Genomic DNA, 19056 nt, shown 5'->3' on the forward strand with positions numbered 1-19056 from the left:
GCAAATTCTATACAGTACCCATGAGCGACCGTCTTGAGTACCCACTGGTCTGTTGGTATACCCTCTCATGCAGTAAGGAAAGATATTATACGCCCCCCCGACCGGGGTTGCATGGGAGGGGACCTGGATCCACAGGTCATTTCTAACCAGAGGCTAGAGTGCCGCTGGGGTTGGAACCTCATCCTCTTCCATTCCCACGCTGCTGTCCTCTGGGTGGGATAAGTGGTGGAGGTATTAGACCCTTGTCCTGAATTCCAGTTGTTTCCTGCATTATACTGGTTCTGGGAAAAAACGAGACCGCCCGTGAAAGAACCGGCGGGAGCCGCTTCCTCTCTGGGCAGAGGGTTTCTGGGTAATTTGTTGAAGGGACTTGAGTGTTTCATGTTCTTTCTTAGCTGTTTCAAGAGCATTGTCCACTGCCTTGCCAAACAGGTTGGTCTCCTCCACAGGTTTGTTAATCAGCGTCTCTTGAGCAAGGTACCTTGTGCCTGGGTTCTCCCTGCTGTCTCGGCAGCGTCCAGAGTGTTTTTGAGCACATTCTGGTGCACCTGCTTGCCTTCGGAAACGATGGCGAGCAACTTGGTCCTTGTAGATTCTGGCACTTCCTGAAGGCCTTCCTGCAGAAGGTTCCACTGGACGTCTGCATAGCTGGCCAATAGAATGGTGTTATTGACTATAAGGGTGGTAAACACAGCAGCCGTTATTACCCTTTTTCCCAGTGCATAAAGTCTCTTGGATTCCTTATCGGGTGGTGCCTCTCCTGTAGACAGGGGAACACCAGCCCGTTTTCTAGTAGTGGTAACCACCAACGCATCTGGAGTGGCATGACCCTTGTTGTAGGCAGGGTCGGTCAGAGAAGCCGGAAACCGCTTCTCCACCCTAGGGTTCACCGCCGTCGTCTGGGTCGGCGTCAACAAAGAAGGTGACAATCTCCTCTTGATTGAGTTCAACAAGGGGATGGCCTGGCTGGCCGGAGGTTTTTCTTTGAGTATATCCTCCACGAAATCAGGATCTGGTAAGGCCTCGTGAGTGGCGATCTGAAAATGGTCAGCCGCCTTCTTCAAGATGGCGTTGAACGCCATCTGGTCGTCCACTGGGGAGGCTTGCCGAGCCAAAGTGGAGGGGGGAGGGAATTTATGCACAGGACATCAGGGTCCTGGGTAGGAGTAGGGGACGTCCAGAGTTGAGCATCAACCTGACGGCTGTCCTCCGTAGCGGACATCCAAAGTTGAGCATCAACCCGACGGCTGTCCTCCCAATTGTCCATAAGACCTGTCTGATCATCCACATTGTAGTTTTCCAGAAAGGTGCCATCTTCATCCTGATCATAAGTGTCCATAACATCATCATCTGTAAGGACACAAGTAAACTCCTCATGTGGATCTTCCAAGGTCCTTTGAAACTTGGATACAGGAGTAGAAGGAAAGTCTTCTTGAGGCCTCTTGGAAGCAAGGGTCTCAGAATAAGACACTTTTCTAATCTGTCCATACATCCCTAAAATGTCTCCCTGGTCCATTAGGATGAACCAGCGGGGTCCAGGGGAGGAAAGGGTTCATCTTCTTCCCTGTGACGTTGAGATTTTCTCCCTAATGTGCCTGAAAAGGCACAGGACTCAACGTAGTCCTGGCGGAGTTCGGGGCGCTGTGGCGTGTCCCTTGACACGTCTCTCGGCCGTTCTTTGTGCTTCACCGCCTCCTTTGACTGCTTCTTCAGTCTAACTGCCGAAGTAATCCTTGCGATGCTCTCGGCAATGGTCGAAGAATCTGGGCGGTCTACCGGCTGAACCGGAGGCTGAGCGGTGGATTGCGACACCACTGGGACAACCGAGGGCTGAGCAGTGGATTTCACCGCCACCCAGGCCTTAAGTGGCGTCTGCGCGTCCTCCTGGAGTGCCTCGACGTCCGCGTGTCTTTTAGTGTTAGTGCCCTTTACTTTGGATTGCCCAGTCGCAGGCCGCCACTGCGGTTGTGGGGAAGGTTGCCGATAATGCTGATCCGAGGATCCCGTCGAACATTGACGGTTCCATTGGCGCTTTGGTACGCTTTGGCAGTGCCACCAAAGCAGAACCTTGGGTTGTGTGTTTGGTGTTATGATCGTGTGTGCCCCTGTCGCCGGGTGTTTTCCCCATAGTGCTTTCCCAGCAATACAAGGTAAACTTATGCACCACCTACGAGGGACAGTTGAAATCAAAGTCAATGGGTCAGAAGAGTCTGCAGGGAGCCAGGCGTACCAAAGTCAATTTGAACAATGTCTTATGGAGCTGAGGCACATCTTTATATAGCACAAAAGTCTTGCACAAAGTTAGAGCGTTTATAAGAAATCGCTGTGCAATGCATTTGCAATGATTGATACAGGTGTACAGGCCACGATCATGTCCAAAGAGTTGGTAAAAAGTATCAATGAAGGGAGATCCCCCACAAAATCATATCAGAATGAAACAAAATGAAGGCCCAGTGCATAAATTCAATGGTGAGGAGATACCGATCGAAGGTGTCATTGAGGTTGACGTAAAGATAGGGAAACAGGATGAGACAGGAAGTGTTGATCACATCTCTCAGTGAAATTCTATTTTTGATGGGAACAGATTGCCTGAAGAGGTTGTCGCCCCTCATTGATGGGGTAAATGTGGTTTTATGGTCCATAACCAAAACGCCATTGAGGCCTAAGAAAGTAAGGTCACAAAACAACAGTATAAAAGAATGCCATACAGTGGCTGAATCAGATGATGCAGTGGAGGTGTACCTCCAAAATGGCTGTGTGCCTAGTGTCATTGTCATCCTGATGTGTCGGGGCGAAATGCAAAGTGAAAAAGAGAAGCAATCCATGGAAATTTACTTGGATCCTATGAAAGATTGGCAAACAGAAATAGATGAAAATACATAAAGGAAGAGAAGTGCAAGCAGAATGTTATTCCAGAAGTAACCACCGGAGTACATATTACAACACTCTCTGAAATACACATGGGTGATGGGCAGCCATGGATCCCTATACGTGTAAATAGTTTTCTGATGCTCGTTAATCTGCTTAGAATCACATGCTGTGCATATGGTCCGACAGCCATTTTGGAGGTACACCTCCACTGCTTCATCTGATTCAGCCACTGTATGGCATTCTTTTATACTGTTGTTTTGTGACCTTACTTTCTTAGGCCTCAATGGCGTTTTGGTTATGGACCATAAAACCACATTTACCCCATCAATGAGGGGCGACAACCTCTTCAGGCAATCTGTTCCCATCAAAAATAGAATTTCACTGAGAGATGTGATCAACACTTCCTGTCTCATCCTGTGTTTCCCCTATCTTTACGTCAACCTCAATGACACCTTCGATCGGTATCTCCTCACCATTGAATTTATGCACTGGGCCTTCATTTTGTTTCATTCTGATATGATTTTGTGGGGGATCTCCCTTCATTGATACTTTTTACCAACTCTTTGGACATGATCGTGGCCTGTGCACCTGTATCAATCATTGCAAATGCATTGCACAGCGATTCCTTATAAACGCTCTAACTTTGTGCAAGACTTTTGTGCTATCTAAAGATGTGCCTCAGCTCCATAAGACATTGTTCAAATTGACTTTGGTACGCCTGGCTCCCTGCAGACTCTTCTGACCCATTGACTTTGATTTCAACTGTCCCTCATAGGTGGTGCATAAGTTTACCTTGTATTGCTGGGAAAGATCTAATCTAGACTTCATTGGGAGATTGAAAAGTGCTCACATGCTCTGAGAACCTGTTAACATTTTTCCTTCCCTAACCTTTTCCTTTTGTTTTCAATACCTCAGAATGTATTAAGTATCAAAAAGTGATCTGTATATGCCAATACTGCCTAGTAATTAAAGTCACCCCAGTGTAACGCTCACCTGATTCTCGCAGAGGCGCCGGTCTTGACTGGGCGTATACCGTATCTTCAAAGGTGATGTGTAGCACCCGGTTGGCTCTTTGGGCTGGACCTCTGTGCACTGTATGCCTGACGTGTAGAGTAAGATGTCTGCAGATAGAAAATATGGGGTTAATGAACTGGGGTTATTGGGGTGTCCCTATCTCTTTCCTCTTCTCCTCTCCTGTAGACCCCCAAAGGTTAACGCTCTCACCTTAGGTAAGTGAATGCCGAGCTCTCCATCTGCCTCGGGGCAGGGTGCTGTAACCAGTTTCTTCACTGGATAGGTAGCGCAGGCCTCTTGACTTCAGAGGACTGCTGTCCGTCGTTTACTGCACGAACGGTAAGTTTCGAGTCATTCAAATGTCTTTAAAGTCTTTAGTAATGATGTCTCTTGTTTTGCAGGGTTCCGGCGATGGCGGATGACGGGCTGAAGTGAGTTGAAGATGGAGCCCGTGTGATGAATAGAAGCGCCTGGAAGCACGTAAGTAAGCGCTTGTTGCCTGCTTCACTATGCGCTCTGTCTTTTTATTTTGCAGGTTCGGAGCGGCTGCAGGGTGCCGGAATACCCACTGGATTAGATGTGGAAAGGAGTAATGGCACGTGAGTATTAAAGTTCCCCAATGTCTTTAAACGCACCTTGTTTTGTCTTTCAGATGCGGGATGCAGCGCCGAAGGCCTCCGGAGCGTGCGAAGAGTTGGTAAACTTGCCTTTCAGATGCCGGAATGCTAACCTGTTCTTTCTTGTCTTTATAGGTGTTGCTGAAGACTGGATTCAGGATGGTAAGCCTTTGCCTTTCAGATGCCGGAATGCTAACCTGTTCTTTCTTGTCTTTATAGGTGTTGCTGAAGACTGGATTCAGGATGGTAAGCCTTTTTCCTTAGGCCCAGGACCGGATGCAGAAGACACGATGAGCGTTCTGCTGCAGAGGTTGCAGAATAACGCAAAGCAAGATTCATCCACCGGGTGTGGTTTAAATAGCCTCCTGTAGTGCTTAGGTGTCTCCTTCCACAGCCACGCCTAAGTAAGAAAAGAGTTCCTGGTAAGAAAAGAGTTCCTGCCTTCCAGAAGAGTTCCAGTGTTCTGAATCTAGGGAGTGGCTCCAGCCCCACCCAACAGGAAAAGTAGTTCCAAACAGAAGAGGATCAGAGGCTCAACTGGCAGGCAAGTAAGCAGCATGGTCTGCTGAAGGTAAGTCCACCCAAGCATTATGAGCCCGGCGCTTCCAGCGCTGGGACTGGGCATATTTATGAGCCTGGTGCCACTGGCGCCAGGACTGGGTCCAAAAGGTCCCAATTGGGACTGGTTGGCACTCGGAACCTGGGTTATGGATCTGCTTCCAAGGGAGTTGGGAAAACCCTGACCTTTTGGAAGCCGAGATCATGACACCCAGGGAGTAGGAAATGTATTGACAGCATCTCTAACTAGTATCTACTTGCTTATTCTAAATCTGAGAAAGTGGTATGAAGTGTATTTTTATTGTTGCATATTGCCCTTTTTAAACAAGTCTTATGTCAAACTGACCGTTAAATAAATAATTATTTTACTAGAAAACCTTGAGTGTAAGTATTATTTGGGAATAGGATGAAATGTCAGAATAAAAATTACCGACCCCACCAAAAGACCTAAAAAAACACCACGAAAAAAGTTCCAACTACCAAAAGTTCGATCTTTTCGTGGTATGTGTTTTGGTGGGGTCGGTATGCAAAAAGATTTTTTTGTTTTTTTTTTTTTTAAATGGCAGCAGGCGGATGGGGGGGGTGTCCCCTGCAACACCCCACTCACTACAGTGAGCAGGGGTTGCGAGGGAATACCCCCCCATGGCCCCCCACTAGAAAAAAAAAGCCTGGGGCTGTGGGGGTGTGAGCAGGGTGTTGCGGCGGACCTCCGGCAGCTCACCCGAGCAAAAGTAACAAAAAAAAAAAAGAAAAGAGAAGGACCCTGAGGTGCCGGTTCCCGATCATGGAAGTGAAAGGGAACCAGCGCCGAAGGGACAAAGCGCGTCTGAAGGACGTCTGTGATTTGTAATGGAAATATTCGTACATTTTCCATGCGAACATTTTGTATTGCGTACATTTCCCATGCAAACATTTCCGTCGCAGGTAATTTACCCGCAGACAAATCAGATAGATCCATCATTTGGATTCTTGCATGTGTGGATTTCGATACTACAGCTCTACAGCGCACATTTACCCCTCTTGAGATATGTCTGGTTGCTCAGCCACTCCACCAACGTGTGTGGTACAGACCTATACCAATAGGTGGGTTACCTAATACCAAGAGGACAAGACTGGTGGAGTCTCCCACAGCGGTATTGCATACAACCTTGCCTAAAACAGAGGAATACTTATTGCTGGGCCCTAGTCCTTCCACAGAAAGAGCCTGCAGATCAGTGCAGGAAATGACGACGAGCAGGAATAGCACAGTCAGAATAACGAAGCAGTTAACCCAATTATAGCTGGCACCAATTAATTTGAAAGAATAACTAAAGAAGAAACGATATTGCTAAGAGCCTCAGGCAACTATGTAATGTGCCCAGCCCTGTCAAGAAGAGTAATTATGATGTATGAAGATTTGGCACAGCTTCATATCTTAGAAATAAAGAATAGTTCTGTTCAGATTGCTCTGAGCCCATCTACTGCACGGGTGCATGTCCCAAAAGTATTGTGCAATGTGGACAGGGCATAAGAGCATGTTCATTGTCTTGTCTGCAGCCTGGTATGTGACATGTACCCATTGGTAACAGTGTACACAGGAACTTTGAAGTTGGTTTTCGGATGAATGGGCATCTTTTGGTACTCAAGTCTTGGTTGGCATCCTCCCCTACCAGCAGCTACTGTGGAACACTGCACTACCAGACCTAGCATAAGAATGCAGAACTCTTTGGAGGATGCTGGGAGAAAAGCATGTCAATGGACAAATATGTCCTGGAGGAACTAGACCTTTAAAGACATATTGGTTTGTAAAGTTACTATAGAACTATGTACCCACTCACTCATCCATGTTCAAATGCATAGTAGAAACATCCAAGGGCCATATTGTATAATTATGCCTCACTAAGAGGAGTTTAACCTTTTGTCTAAGGAGTACTTATCTAGATTTCTACATTTAAAAAAAAGTAGTTGTCCCCGATACGGCACGCTTGTGTAGTGAGAATTATTTACTAAGTGCCGCCTACTTCACATCCTGCTATTCCAAAGTGAACTGGACAACTGATCATTAAAAAACATGAAGTTAGTGTGCTTTATATTTTAATAAAATCACTCAAGATCAACTATACTTACTCCGAGAGGCGGAAGCCCTTCGACGATCATGTTATTTCCAGAAAGCACATCAGAAACTGGCCTCTTCTTGGTAGAATCCTTCTTCACTCGGTACCTCATAGACACGGTCAGGTCGGACTCCGACACCGATGGTGCCAACATGCCCTCTCCTCTCCTCTGAACATGTGCACTTGCCATAAAGTAGCCTTGGCTGCTGTCTACTAGCTGCCTTGTTCCCATCTCAGATTCTAAAGTGAGAGGCATCTGTTCAAAGACTTGTAGAGGGCCACCAGTCAAAGCAGCCACAGAACTGAAAGGATAACTTGGCAAGGGTTCCTCAGGATACCTTTCATGAAGTGTAGTAAACAGTGTTGGGTCATTGGCTTGGGATGTTCGGGAGGTACCAACTTCAGCTTCCTCTTCAATGTCTTCTTCATCATCCTCACTGCTGTGTATTAGCATAGTGGCATCTGAAAGAGACTTTTTGTGAGCGTACTGTGTAGCGCTTCGCTCATCGTGGTGTTCCACCTTCGTCCTTTCCACAAAAACATTAGGCTGTGAGCTTTCAGTTTTCACCCACGGCAGCCCTATATCAGCTGCAGAGGCTGACATGGTCCTCTCTTTTATCCGCATACCTTCAAAGTTGTGTGTTAGTCCAGCTATCTCTATGCTATTTCTTTTCTGCAGCTGCAACTGGCGGGCAGAGGTGAGGGGCTCGCTCACTTCCTGCAGAGAGTGCGCGACCGGCAAGCTGTCTTCCTGAAAGGTCTGCACAGAATGGTGAACACGTCGAGTAATGAGATCAGGGTTGCTGCTGCTGATGTACAAGTGTCGGGAAAGATCTGGGGTGCTGTTGGCAGGTCTTGGGTAAGGATAAGGGGGAGGTGGGCGATACACCTGAGTCCTCATGATGTTCTGAGCTGGGTACTCATGGGCCTGAAGTTGGACATTCGTCAGTTCAGGGACACTGACTGCTCCAACTACTGGCCGCCTGTCCGTAGGATGGGGATATGGGGACTGGCTGTGAAAGCTATAGTTCAGGTTGAATGGATAGTTATTGGTTTGGGTTGTAGTGAATGGTGCATGCTCACGAATTTCAGGCTGGCTGTAGACCAATGCATCGGGCCTGCTGTAGGCATATGAGCTGCCAATGTTCAGATTTCTCATTGAATGACTTTGCCTTTCGGTGTGCATCATGCCACGGTTGAGCTGCCTCATCACAGTCTCGTAGTCCGGGGTGGGCCGATAAGATGGTGGTATCAGAGCACTATGCCTATGCGTAGGTATGTACTCCGGTCTCATAATGTCACTCCCGGTTATGCTAGGGTTGGAAGACATAGGGGAGGGCTGTATATACTGTTGTGGGTTATTTAAGGAATTATTGCTGTGAGCGCTATAGACGCTACCGTTGCGGATCCTTCCCTTATAGTCAGGAGGGGCTCTATCGAGACTGGACTGGGAGTGATAATAATATCCATTCTGATTGTTCACAAAAAGGTTGTCTGCAAAAGCAAATGAAGAAAATTAATATAGCAGTAAAACAAGGTTCAATCATTTTCTGTTCAAAACCCGATAACTTGCTGAAGCTCAGCAAATTAGTTTTCTGCGACTTTAAGGCCCCAAATTAAATGAGTGAGGTATTCCGAAGAAAAGTCTCGGTTTGCTGGTTTGCATTGTTTGCGTTTTGTATAAGAATATTAATACGGGCATGGAATAAATGTGTTTTGCCAATGCCGTCTGTAAACGGCAAAATGACCGCCTGCTTTGCTCCTTTCTTACAGACCAGCACCCATAGTTTCCCCCCTTGCTTTCCAGCTGTCTTCTTTCCCGCTTCCGCTTCCCCCTCCTCCCTGCCCCATCATCCCCCATTCACTGCAGGGGTGGTCTTGACTCACTATGGTTTTCACCATCTCCGACCTGTTGCCAACGCTTATCGACACATTGACTTTATGGACACATTGACTCTGGGCTTCACCTTCTCCCTTGATCTCGTTCTCAGGTTGGCCCTGTATCATACTGTGCCCATCGTTCCCTTCAATCCTTGCCTATATTTTTTGTTCCCTGCAACATTGTGTTTTTATTGACTTATGCAACTGTATTTCGCTCTCCTCTCTGCTTCTCTGCTCCTTTTCACTGTTTTATTCTCTGTTCTCTCCTCCCCACCCTTCACCCTCTCTCCTCCCTCCCTTACCCTTTTCTTTGCACTTTATCAGAATTGTCCTTGGACCTAGTACAATAGCAACAATGGTTTGTCACCTCCCCCACCCCCATACTGGTTCTTTCTCCCTAGCCCCCCCCCACCCCCATCCAGCACTATCAGAAATGTTGTCAGGCCTAATACGCTAGTCGCTTGTTTTGTTCCTCGCCCTCCTTCCTCCTCCCACCTCTTGTAATATTCCGGCTCTACCAGAAATGTTGACCGGCCTAGTACGATAGTCGCCGGTCTGTTTCCTATTTCCTTCCTATCTGTGTCTTAGCTCTTGCACTATCTGAAATGTCTCCAGGCCGAGTATGATAGTTAATTTAACATTCTTGTTGTTCATGGCCTTTAAGAATGTCTCTCCTATCTCGATCTCTACCTGTGGTGTCCCCCCGGGGTCCAACCTCTCTCCCTGGCTGTTCAACCAATAACTGGCACTTCTTGCGCACCGCAATGCCGCTCTCTGCCCCAACTTTCAGTGCTATGCAGATAACACTCATATAATTTTCAGGCTACCTTCGGCCACCTCTTCTACGTCTCTCATCTCTGTCTTCTATCAAGGAGTGGTGTGCCGCCAATGATCTCTGCCTTAATGCCAGTAAGGCAGAGATTCTCCTCATCGGCACACCTGCTCCCTCCTTTCCTGTCACTCTATGGCCGGCCTCTCTTGGCCCTCTTCCTGCTCCCACCTGCGAGGTAAAAAACCTTGGGGTCATCTTCGACTCCACACTCTCCTTCTCTCCTCACATCTCTCAAGTCTCTAAGACGTCGCACTACCAGCTGCACCTCCTCAGAGGTAGTCTTCCTTTCCTCTCCTTCACCCAGGAGCTCACTGTCTCCAGAGCTCTGGTTCTCTCTAGGCTGGACTATTGCAAAAGCATCTTTCTAAATCTGCCTGCTTCTACTCTCCGCCCTCTGCAACTCATCCAGAACAGGACTGCGAGACTTGTCCTTAATCCCAGGGATCGTATCCCTCCAGGACTGAAATCTCTGCACTGGCTCACGGTGGCTGCAAGGATTAAGTTCAAAACCATCTGCATTGTCCACAAGGCCTTCTGGGGCCGGGCCTCAATACCTTCAACTCTCTCTTCCTAAATATCTTCCTTCTCGAGCTCTTCCCTCATCCGCCTCCAACTCCCTCAGGGTCAGTCGCTTCTCCAAGCAAAAAGTTGGTGGTAGATCTCTTGCTTCGGCTCGGGCCTCTCTGGAACAGCCTCCCTGCCCCCCTGAAACTTAAGGAAAACCATCTCTGGTTCCAGAAGCACCTCAAAACCTTCCTCTTTGCTTCCGCTTTCTCTCCACCTCTCCACTGCTGAATTCCTGCTGAAACTGTACTGGTTACATGGCCACCGTCTTATCTCGGGCCCACGTCCCCTCCCCCCAGTTACACACCTGCACTGCCTCCATGGCAACCCCGCACTTGGGGACTGTTTTCTGTCAAGACCATTGCATGACAGCAGTGAATGTAAACACATGCTTCTGTCAAAATCCTTCATAGTCACACTTGCTCTTGCGCAATCTCAAAGGCCTGTTTTATCTATTTGGTTTTGAGTCCTTACCACTAGTGCAATGCCAACATAGATGTAATGGTTTCCCTTTGAAAACTCTTAATGGGAAATTGTTTAGGAGAAAACCCCCACGAGTTTACATTTTTGTTTGACATAATGCCAAACCCATCTCCTCTCTCTGAAATGTCTTTGCAATAGGAGTAATCTCAATCAACAATGGCGTGTAGCAGGTCTTATTTGCATTCAGAACTACACCACTTACCTTGGGAAGTAGTGTACGGCTCGTTGTAGTGACCATTGTAGTGAAGCTGGGGTGGAGCGACCATGTACGGTTGTGGCTTGGGCTAAAAACGAATGCAGGAAAAGGCAGGTCAGTGACTGTTCAGGATACACCCGTACTGCATCTCAAAAATCAGACCCAACAGGGCATAACATGCTAGGTCAGCGAAAGGCCGAAAAGTCCACAGAGTCAATTTCTCAAGTGACTCTACTGCTGCTGGCTTTTCATCCATAGGTCCCCTCATCCCAAGAGCAGTAGCGCCTGTGCTCGGTAAAAGTCACCTGGAGAGATCGGTCTTCAAAGAAGCAACTACCTGCACTGGCCAGCAAAGGGAGCAATACGCAAAATAGACATGTGTGCTCCACAAAGTAATCTTTCAAAACGGATGCTATGCAATGTTAGATTTGCTATAGGTTTATAAAGCACCTGTATACCATTATAGTAGTGTAATGGGGAGTGTGAGCACTTGCCCACAAAGAAGGACATTAAGCTGGAAAAAAAAAATCTCTGAAGACATCAAACTCCATTTGTTCATGTTTGTTTCATGGTTTACTTCCCCTTCCAGTGAACACAGCCAGGAAATAATGTGGACATTGTAGCGGACCGGCCAGAACACTTGACAAGAAGTCGATTTTAAGGTATTCTTTTTGTAGTTGAAAGTGATTGGTCTTTTATAAACCCGAGGGGTTCATTTACATCTATGAAGGGTGCCATTATGCTAAAATGGTCTAAGCAAAAGGTGTCTGATGATTTCAACATTAAGGTGTCAGAGTTCTTAATATGGCGACTGGGCCAACATCTGCTTTGGGCACTGAGGTCCCCCTTATTGACCACGAATGACCAACAGGATTCTTCAGCTTCTTTGCTGAACTGGAGGGGATTTGGGGAGAAACGCCTATGGGCTCCATCAGCTTTAGCCTTCGGGAAACCAACGGAGAAAGGTGCCAGGATGGGCCTAACTAAATTACAATTAAAAAGAGAGACCAAACGGCAAGCTACTTTTCTTCTTGTCAAGGGAGAATGCGATACTCTGAGGTAAGTGTACGAGAAATACTAATTATTCCTGTGTGGGGCTCTCTGCTGGTCTTGGACCCACGCTGGTGTAACACCTTTTTAAACTCCTTGTATGTATTGAAAGTGAAAACCACAACGGAAACAAGGAGGGTGTTGAATAATGTTAATCAGTGTGTGGATTCTCACTTTCATCTGACAATTTCTCAACAAAAGCATCAGCTTTCATATCTAATGTATTCTGGGCCCTCTTGGTGTGTGCAATGAACAATCATAATACGATTTGAAAAAGGAAAAAAATAAACAAACATCCAATGAAGGTAATTCCTTTTGAACTCAATTTGCGCCAAGACAACTTATTCGTAAACCGGTTTCTCATGTCGAAAGTACTTAGCATTCATCAGGACTGTAAAAGGATGACCCATACTCCCTATGCTAGACTGGGATGTGCCCAGGCCCACTTTAGGTTGTGAATACTATCACTTCTCCTAAGAGGGCGCTAACCTGAAACTCCTGTAACACTTAACAGGACCTGCATCACTATATGACTCACATAATGCATACTATTTATTCACTAGTGTATTCCAATTACTCACGGTGTTGTGATCTGTTCACATTTCATTTGTGTTAGCAAAAAACATCATAATCAGCCCTATGGTGGGTTATCGGAGGCCAACCTAGGTGATGAGCAAGGGCTTTTCACACTTGCTCTCAATAAATTGCCTTGAGGTAGATTGGGCAGAGCATTAAGAAAAACATGGAAGATCAAGGGCTGGTGTGTAAATACAGTTAACACCACCTGGAGATATTCATGTACTAGTCTCACAAAGAAGTACACAAATATACCATTTATAAATTATGAAGTAAAGTAAAGAAAAAGATGTTCATACCAGGGATATTCTGGAGGACGATCCTCGTCGGACAGGATTTACTGAAATAGTCTGGGTTTGTCTAGGAAGAAAAAAATAGGACAGGAAGGCTTTAATTAATGTCTTGTTCAATAGAAGCAATTCACTTTAGATACAGGTGTTTTATTAACAAAATAAGTAAGCTAAGACTTTGCTAAGGGTGTGCAACAATCTTCTGGCTTCTGAATACAAGGTATATTATAGAACAGAAAATGCGAAGGAAGTGCTTAGGACAACTGAAAAGACGCAGAAAAGCCAGCAGAGAGTAAATTAGTTATTTCTTTAGTGGATTGTTGATTAAATACTATAAGAAATGATTTGTTGTAATATTGCAGTTTCAATTTAAAACATTTAAATTTAGCACCTCAAAATGTGATTAAGCGCCTAAAATAATTTGTCAATGTCACTGTAGCCAAAACAATTAACCTAGAGCAACAATAGACCTACACAGTATTTTGCTTTACCCTTCACTAAAGCCAATGGGTACTTTTAAGTATTGTGAAGTAAGTACGTTTTATATAGACATTTCTTAGACAGGCAGTTTTGTTTACTACTTAGCAAACAATAACATACTTTTTAATTTAGGTTACAAAAGTAAAAAAGTCAAAATGTCTTGGAATACAGATGTTAATGTGTCAATGGGACAGGTAGAAGGCTAAATCCGTTTTCTAATTACATATGTAGTTCATACAAACATTTTATATATTGATTTCATATTACATCCACATAATATATAACTGCACCAGGTAGTTTAAAAATCTTTAACACCACTGAAGTTCATCTCAGTTAAAATCCCCTTTTTTCATCCTAATATTTTACATTTATACCTAGAATTACAAGTTTCTTAAATGCTCACCCAATTTCCATTTTTAGATCTTTTCATCTATTAAGTCAATTACCCAGAGTTAGAAAATCCTGTTCTAAGTATTCAACAGAACGAACTGTGGCCAAGGCTAGTTTTATATTCTCCCCTTGCATAAACCCCCTTCATACATTTTCCCAACCTGGGGTCCTCTTATCTAGCTCAGATGAATATTTCAAACGCTCTGCACTGAGACACCTCACTCTACCAAAAGATGGAAGAAAAGGTCAAGGGTTTGCCCAGTATAATAGTTCCTACATGTAGGTTTCTCCTGGATTACACGCATATATTACACAATAGCTGTCTTTTTATTGGACTTGTGAACCTGTCATTCAAGGCACATTCAAATTTAAGATTACAGTTTTCCATTGACGTCATATAATCCTGTGCTCTTTTTGCAGCTTCAGAAAGTCAACATGTGTCTCCTGATCTGGTTTTCCATTATTGCTGTAGCATTAGACTCAAGTACGTCTATTATGCTATAATCGGTTTCAAACTCATGCAGGAGCGTGACAAATTCTGACAAACTCTTGTTTATATTTCGAAGACTCATTTTAAACCCTCTAACTGTATACCATAGATTTTCCAAAAGCTACCAAAATCGTAATCATTATGTTAATTGCTTGACATTTCACTCCAGTATCCCAAAATGTGATTTTTAGCTCACCCCAAGTTTCACAGAACACACATTTAATATTTGTTTCATCAGACCAAGTCTGCAAGACTACATAAAGTCACCTATGTTTGATTTTGATTTTACTATGCCTAATAACTGTTCTATTAGCAAATTAACATTGGTTTCTCTATACATTTTAAACTTAATGTGATCTTTTAAAATCCTTTTTATTGAAAGTCTGTTCGGCAAGATTCTGTGCAGTACCTTTTGGGAGGCTACAGCAACCTTGTTCTCCTGGCAATAGGTAACCCAACCTTTGGAATAAGTCTGTATTACACAGGTTGGTAGTGTGGCTGAGCAGCTAGGCTTATCTTGAGAGTCGTCATTGTGAACAGTAGGGCTTTTACACAGAGATTCACAATGACAATTATTCAAATAAACTCTTACACTCAAGGTTTCTTGCTTAAACAATTATTAATTTAACAGTTAGTTATATAAGCCTTCTTCAGAAGGGAGCAAAACATGCAACACTTTAAAATATACTTCAAATCACACTCTTAGTTTCTCTAAATCAGATGATGCCCATTGGGGTTGGCACAGACACTTCCCACACCCTCGGGTCACTCAAATAGCATTGATTTATCACTGGTGCATTTACAGCAATACTGATTTTGGTGGAAAGGTTAGATAGGAGAATAAAACGCAGGTTATCAAATAATTCATAAACTGATAAGTAATTTTTGAACCCTCCCATGCAAAGTAAATTAACCCTTTCCTGATGGAAAGGTAAAGACAAAGTCAGAGGTAAGAAGAGTCTCTCGGAGCCAGGACAGCCAATGTTAATTGAACAAAGTCTAGGGGAGCTGAAGATCTTCTTTGCAGGTAAGTAAAAGTCTTGCAGTGTTTTTAGAAAAGTTTGTAGAAATAAGATCACTTGAAGGGCCACAAGCTGGGAGGCTTGTGAGGGGCAAAGCTTTAGCAACTCTGCAAGGTTAACCAAGACAAGTCTCAACTGAGACCAAGTAAGGCTACACAACAAGAGGTAAGTCCTCTTAGGTTTACTGTACCCTTGGTTAGAAGAAATGGTTCCATCTGGCTTCTGTTCCTGTGTAGCTCTACAGATCCTGTTGTTCCTGGGCCTCAGTTGTGGGGACAAGAGGCAGGATGTCTGGGGACCCTGCACTGCAATGGGAAGGTCAGCGCCAGTGTTAAGCAAGATTGGATGCAGTACCCTTTGGGTGCACTACAATAACCTTGACCCCTCCCCCCCCCCGGCAATAGGGACCCAACCTTTGCTATAATTCTGAACTACACATGTTGGTAGTGTAGTAGAGCACAAAGGCTTGTATAAAGAGGGGTCAATGTGAGCAGTAATGTGACACAGTTTCACACATACAGTCATCCAAATAAACACTTACACTCAAGGTTTCTTGATAAAACAATTATTAATTTATTTCACAGTCAGTTATATAAGCATTCTTCAGAAAGGGAGAAAAACATGCAACTCTTACATATACTTCAAAACACCCTCTTAGTTTCCCTAAATCAGATGACACCCATTGGGGATGGCACACACACTTTCTACACCCTCTGGTGACTTAATTAGCTAGGATACTGTGGACACTGATTTATCACTGGTACATTTAAAGCAATACTGAGTTAGATGTAAAAGATAGAATAGAGGAATAAAACAAAGGTTAACAAATAATTCATAAACAGGCAAGTACTTTTAAACACCTTCCAGAGCACAAAGTCAGAGGTAAAGAGGAGTCTCTCAGGGAGCCAGGACAGCCAATATTAATTGCACAATGTCTAGGGGAATTGGAGATCTTCTTGGCAGGTAGGTAAAAAGTCTTGCACACGGTTATTAGACATTTTTGTAGAACACAGAACACTTGAAGGGCCACAAGCTGAGAGGCTTGGGAGGGGCAAAGCTTTAGCAACTGCAAGGTAACCAAGACAGGTCTCAACTGAGAGCAAGTAAGGCTACACAGAGGTAAGAGGTAAGTTCTTAGACTTTACAGTACCTCTGGTTAGAAGAAATGGTTCCAGCCGTCTTCTGTTCCTGAGCCTCAGTCGTGGGGACAAGAGAGAGGACGTCGGGAGATTCCTGCTCTGCAACGGGAAGGTCAGCAGCAGCAATGGGCATACTTCAATTCAGCGGTTCTGTGTTTCAGCTCCTCGCGTCCAACAGCAAATAGCAACACAGTGGTTCTCATATCACTCTAGACTTTCCTCGCATCTGGGGTCCAGCACTCTGTTGAGGTGGCTCAGGCGTGGTCAGACCTGCTTCCTGTGAGTCCGGGGGATCTTCCTGGCGCTAAGGTCCGACTTAAAAGCAACGCACACAATCTGGTGTTCCTCTCCCTGGCACGGTTCCAGCAGCAGCATCGTAAGTGCAGCCAGCTCTGAGAGGATGTCCAGACGGGCTTACTTCGGAGTCGATTGGTCCCACCAACTCAAAGGGAGAAGTCGTCCTTGCAGGGCTTCTCTAGTCAAGGCAAATTTGGAGCTTCAGCACAGCAGCAGGGCTTCACCGAGCAAACCAACCGTCCAGGAGTTGCAGCAGGTGTCTCTTCCAAGTTCTTCTTCGGATTCCTTCGTCCAGTGGTTGACTCTGCCTTCCAAACCAAAAAGCCTCACCTTTTATGCAGGTTTCTCCCATTCATTCCTGCCTAGCTGTCAATCACACAGCAGGGTGGCTGTCCTTGCCGGACAGCCAGCCGGCCAATCACCTTTGGGTGCATTTCTGTAACCAGAGGGATTAAGCACAGGGAGCTTTGGGCACCTCCCTCACTTCCTGCCCCTGCCAGACCTACTGGAGCCAGAGGCGAGCTTCACTCGTGAATCCCGCCAAAGACAAAACGAACAAAAGGGACCAAACCTGGTTTGGCGCGCGGAGTAAATCTCAAGAAGGACCTTTCCAAAAGAAATGGCGTAAAGAGAAGACCGCGGCCATTTTGACAAAAAGGGCACACATGGGTGCTTTACTGCAGCTGCGAAAGCAGCCCACAGTAAAAACACACAATGGTAGTAAGAAGTAAACCACTGCCACCAGCCATTAATTGTAGAAAAGGTAACATAAAAATGTTACAAGAGAAAGTAGACCACTTCTCCCCTTGGGTGGTGGGATAAATCAACCCCAAAGTGAACTCGTTTGGACATCCACATCCTCTCAGAGCTGGCTGTACTTCCATTGCTGCTACAAGAACTGAAGTACCAGGGAGAGGAACACCAGACCGAGTGCATCGCTTTTAAGTCGGACACGAGCTCCAGGAAGATCCTCCGGACTCCCATGAAGCAGGACTGACCAGGACTGACCAAGCCTGAGCAACGTCAACAGAGTGCTGAACCTCAGATGCAAGAAGTCCAGAGTGTTATCCGAGAGACCGCAGTGGTGCTATTTGCTATAGACGCGAGGAGCTGAAACCTCAATGTGCAGCTTTATTGAAGTTTGCCCATTGTAGTGCAGGAGTTCCCAGATGTCCTCCCTCTTGTCCCCACGACTGAGGTGCAGGAACAACAGGATCTGCAGAGCTACACAGGAACAGAAGCCAGCTGGAACCATTTCTTCTAGCCAAAGGTACTGTAAAGTCTAAGAGGACTTACCTCTTGTTGTGTAGCCTTACTTATTCTCAGTTGAGACTTGTCTTGGTTGCCCTTGCAGAGTTGCTTGCAGCTTTGCCCCTCACAAGCCTCCCAGCTTGTGGCTCTTCAATGATTTCATTTCTACAAACATTTCTAAAAACATTGTGCAAGACTTTTTACTTACCTGCAAGAAAAGCTCCAGCCACCCTAGACTTTGCTCAACTAATATTGGCTGTCCTTGCTCCCCGGGAGACCCTCCTTACCTCCGACTTTGTGCTTTTGCCTTTCCCCCAGGAAGGGGTTAATTTACTTTGCATTGGAGGGTTCAAAGAGTACCTACCAGTTTATGAATTATTTGTTAACCTTTGTTTGATTTTCCCTGTCTAACCTTTGCACCAAACTTAGTATTGCTCTAAATGTACCAGTGATAAATCAATGTCTGCAGTGTCCTAGCTATTTAAGTCACCTGAGGGTGTAGGAAGTGTCTGTGTGCCATTCGCAATGGGTATCATCTGCTTAGAGAAACTAAGAGTGTGTTTGAGCTATATTTTAAAGTGTTACATGTTTTGCTCCCTTCTGAAGAAGGCTTATTCAAACTCACTGTTAAATAAATTAATAATTGTTTAATCAAGAAACCTTGAGTGTAAGAGTTTATTTGGATAATTGTCACTGTGAATCTGTGTAAAAACCCTACTTCTCACATTGACCCCTCTTGAGATAAGCCTGGCTGCTCAGCCACACTACCAACCTGTGTAGTACAGACTTATACCAAAGGTTCGTTTAGCTATTGCCAGGAGAACAAGGCTGGTGTAGTCTCCCAAAGGGTACTGCCCACAATCCTGCCTAACTGGCATCAAGGATGGGATACAGCAACCCCACCGAGTAGCTGTTGATGTCTAGACCCATGTGAAGTCTGTGCCATCCTCTCCTGCCTCTGC

At 45.3% G+C, this 19056-nt stretch overlaps 1 protein-coding gene across 2 annotated transcripts in view; it reads right to left on the reverse strand.

Annotated features, from left to right (window-relative positions):
* The window catches only part of PTPN21 (protein tyrosine phosphatase non-receptor type 21), a 308385-nt gene that overhangs the window by 126755 nt on the left and 162574 nt on the right, over positions 1 to 19056 (reverse strand). For both annotated transcript variants that reach the window (XM_069637952.1, XM_069637951.1), the window contains 3 exons: positions 13035 to 13095; positions 11116 to 11197; positions 7167 to 8647 (listed from right to left, as the gene is read on the reverse strand). In XM_069637952.1, the coding sequence (XP_069494053.1) occupies positions 7167 to 8647; positions 11116 to 11197; positions 13035 to 13095 (1624 nt within the window). The remainder of the gene's footprint in view (positions 1 to 7166; positions 8648 to 11115; positions 11198 to 13034; positions 13096 to 19056) is intronic.

This window comes from Ambystoma mexicanum, chromosome 14 (genome assembly GCF_040938575.1).
Source record: "Ambystoma mexicanum isolate Mex_15411 chromosome 14, UKY_AmexF1_1, whole genome shotgun sequence".
In the NCBI taxonomy this organism is placed as follows: Eukaryota; Metazoa; Chordata; class Amphibia; order Caudata; family Ambystomatidae; genus Ambystoma; species Ambystoma mexicanum.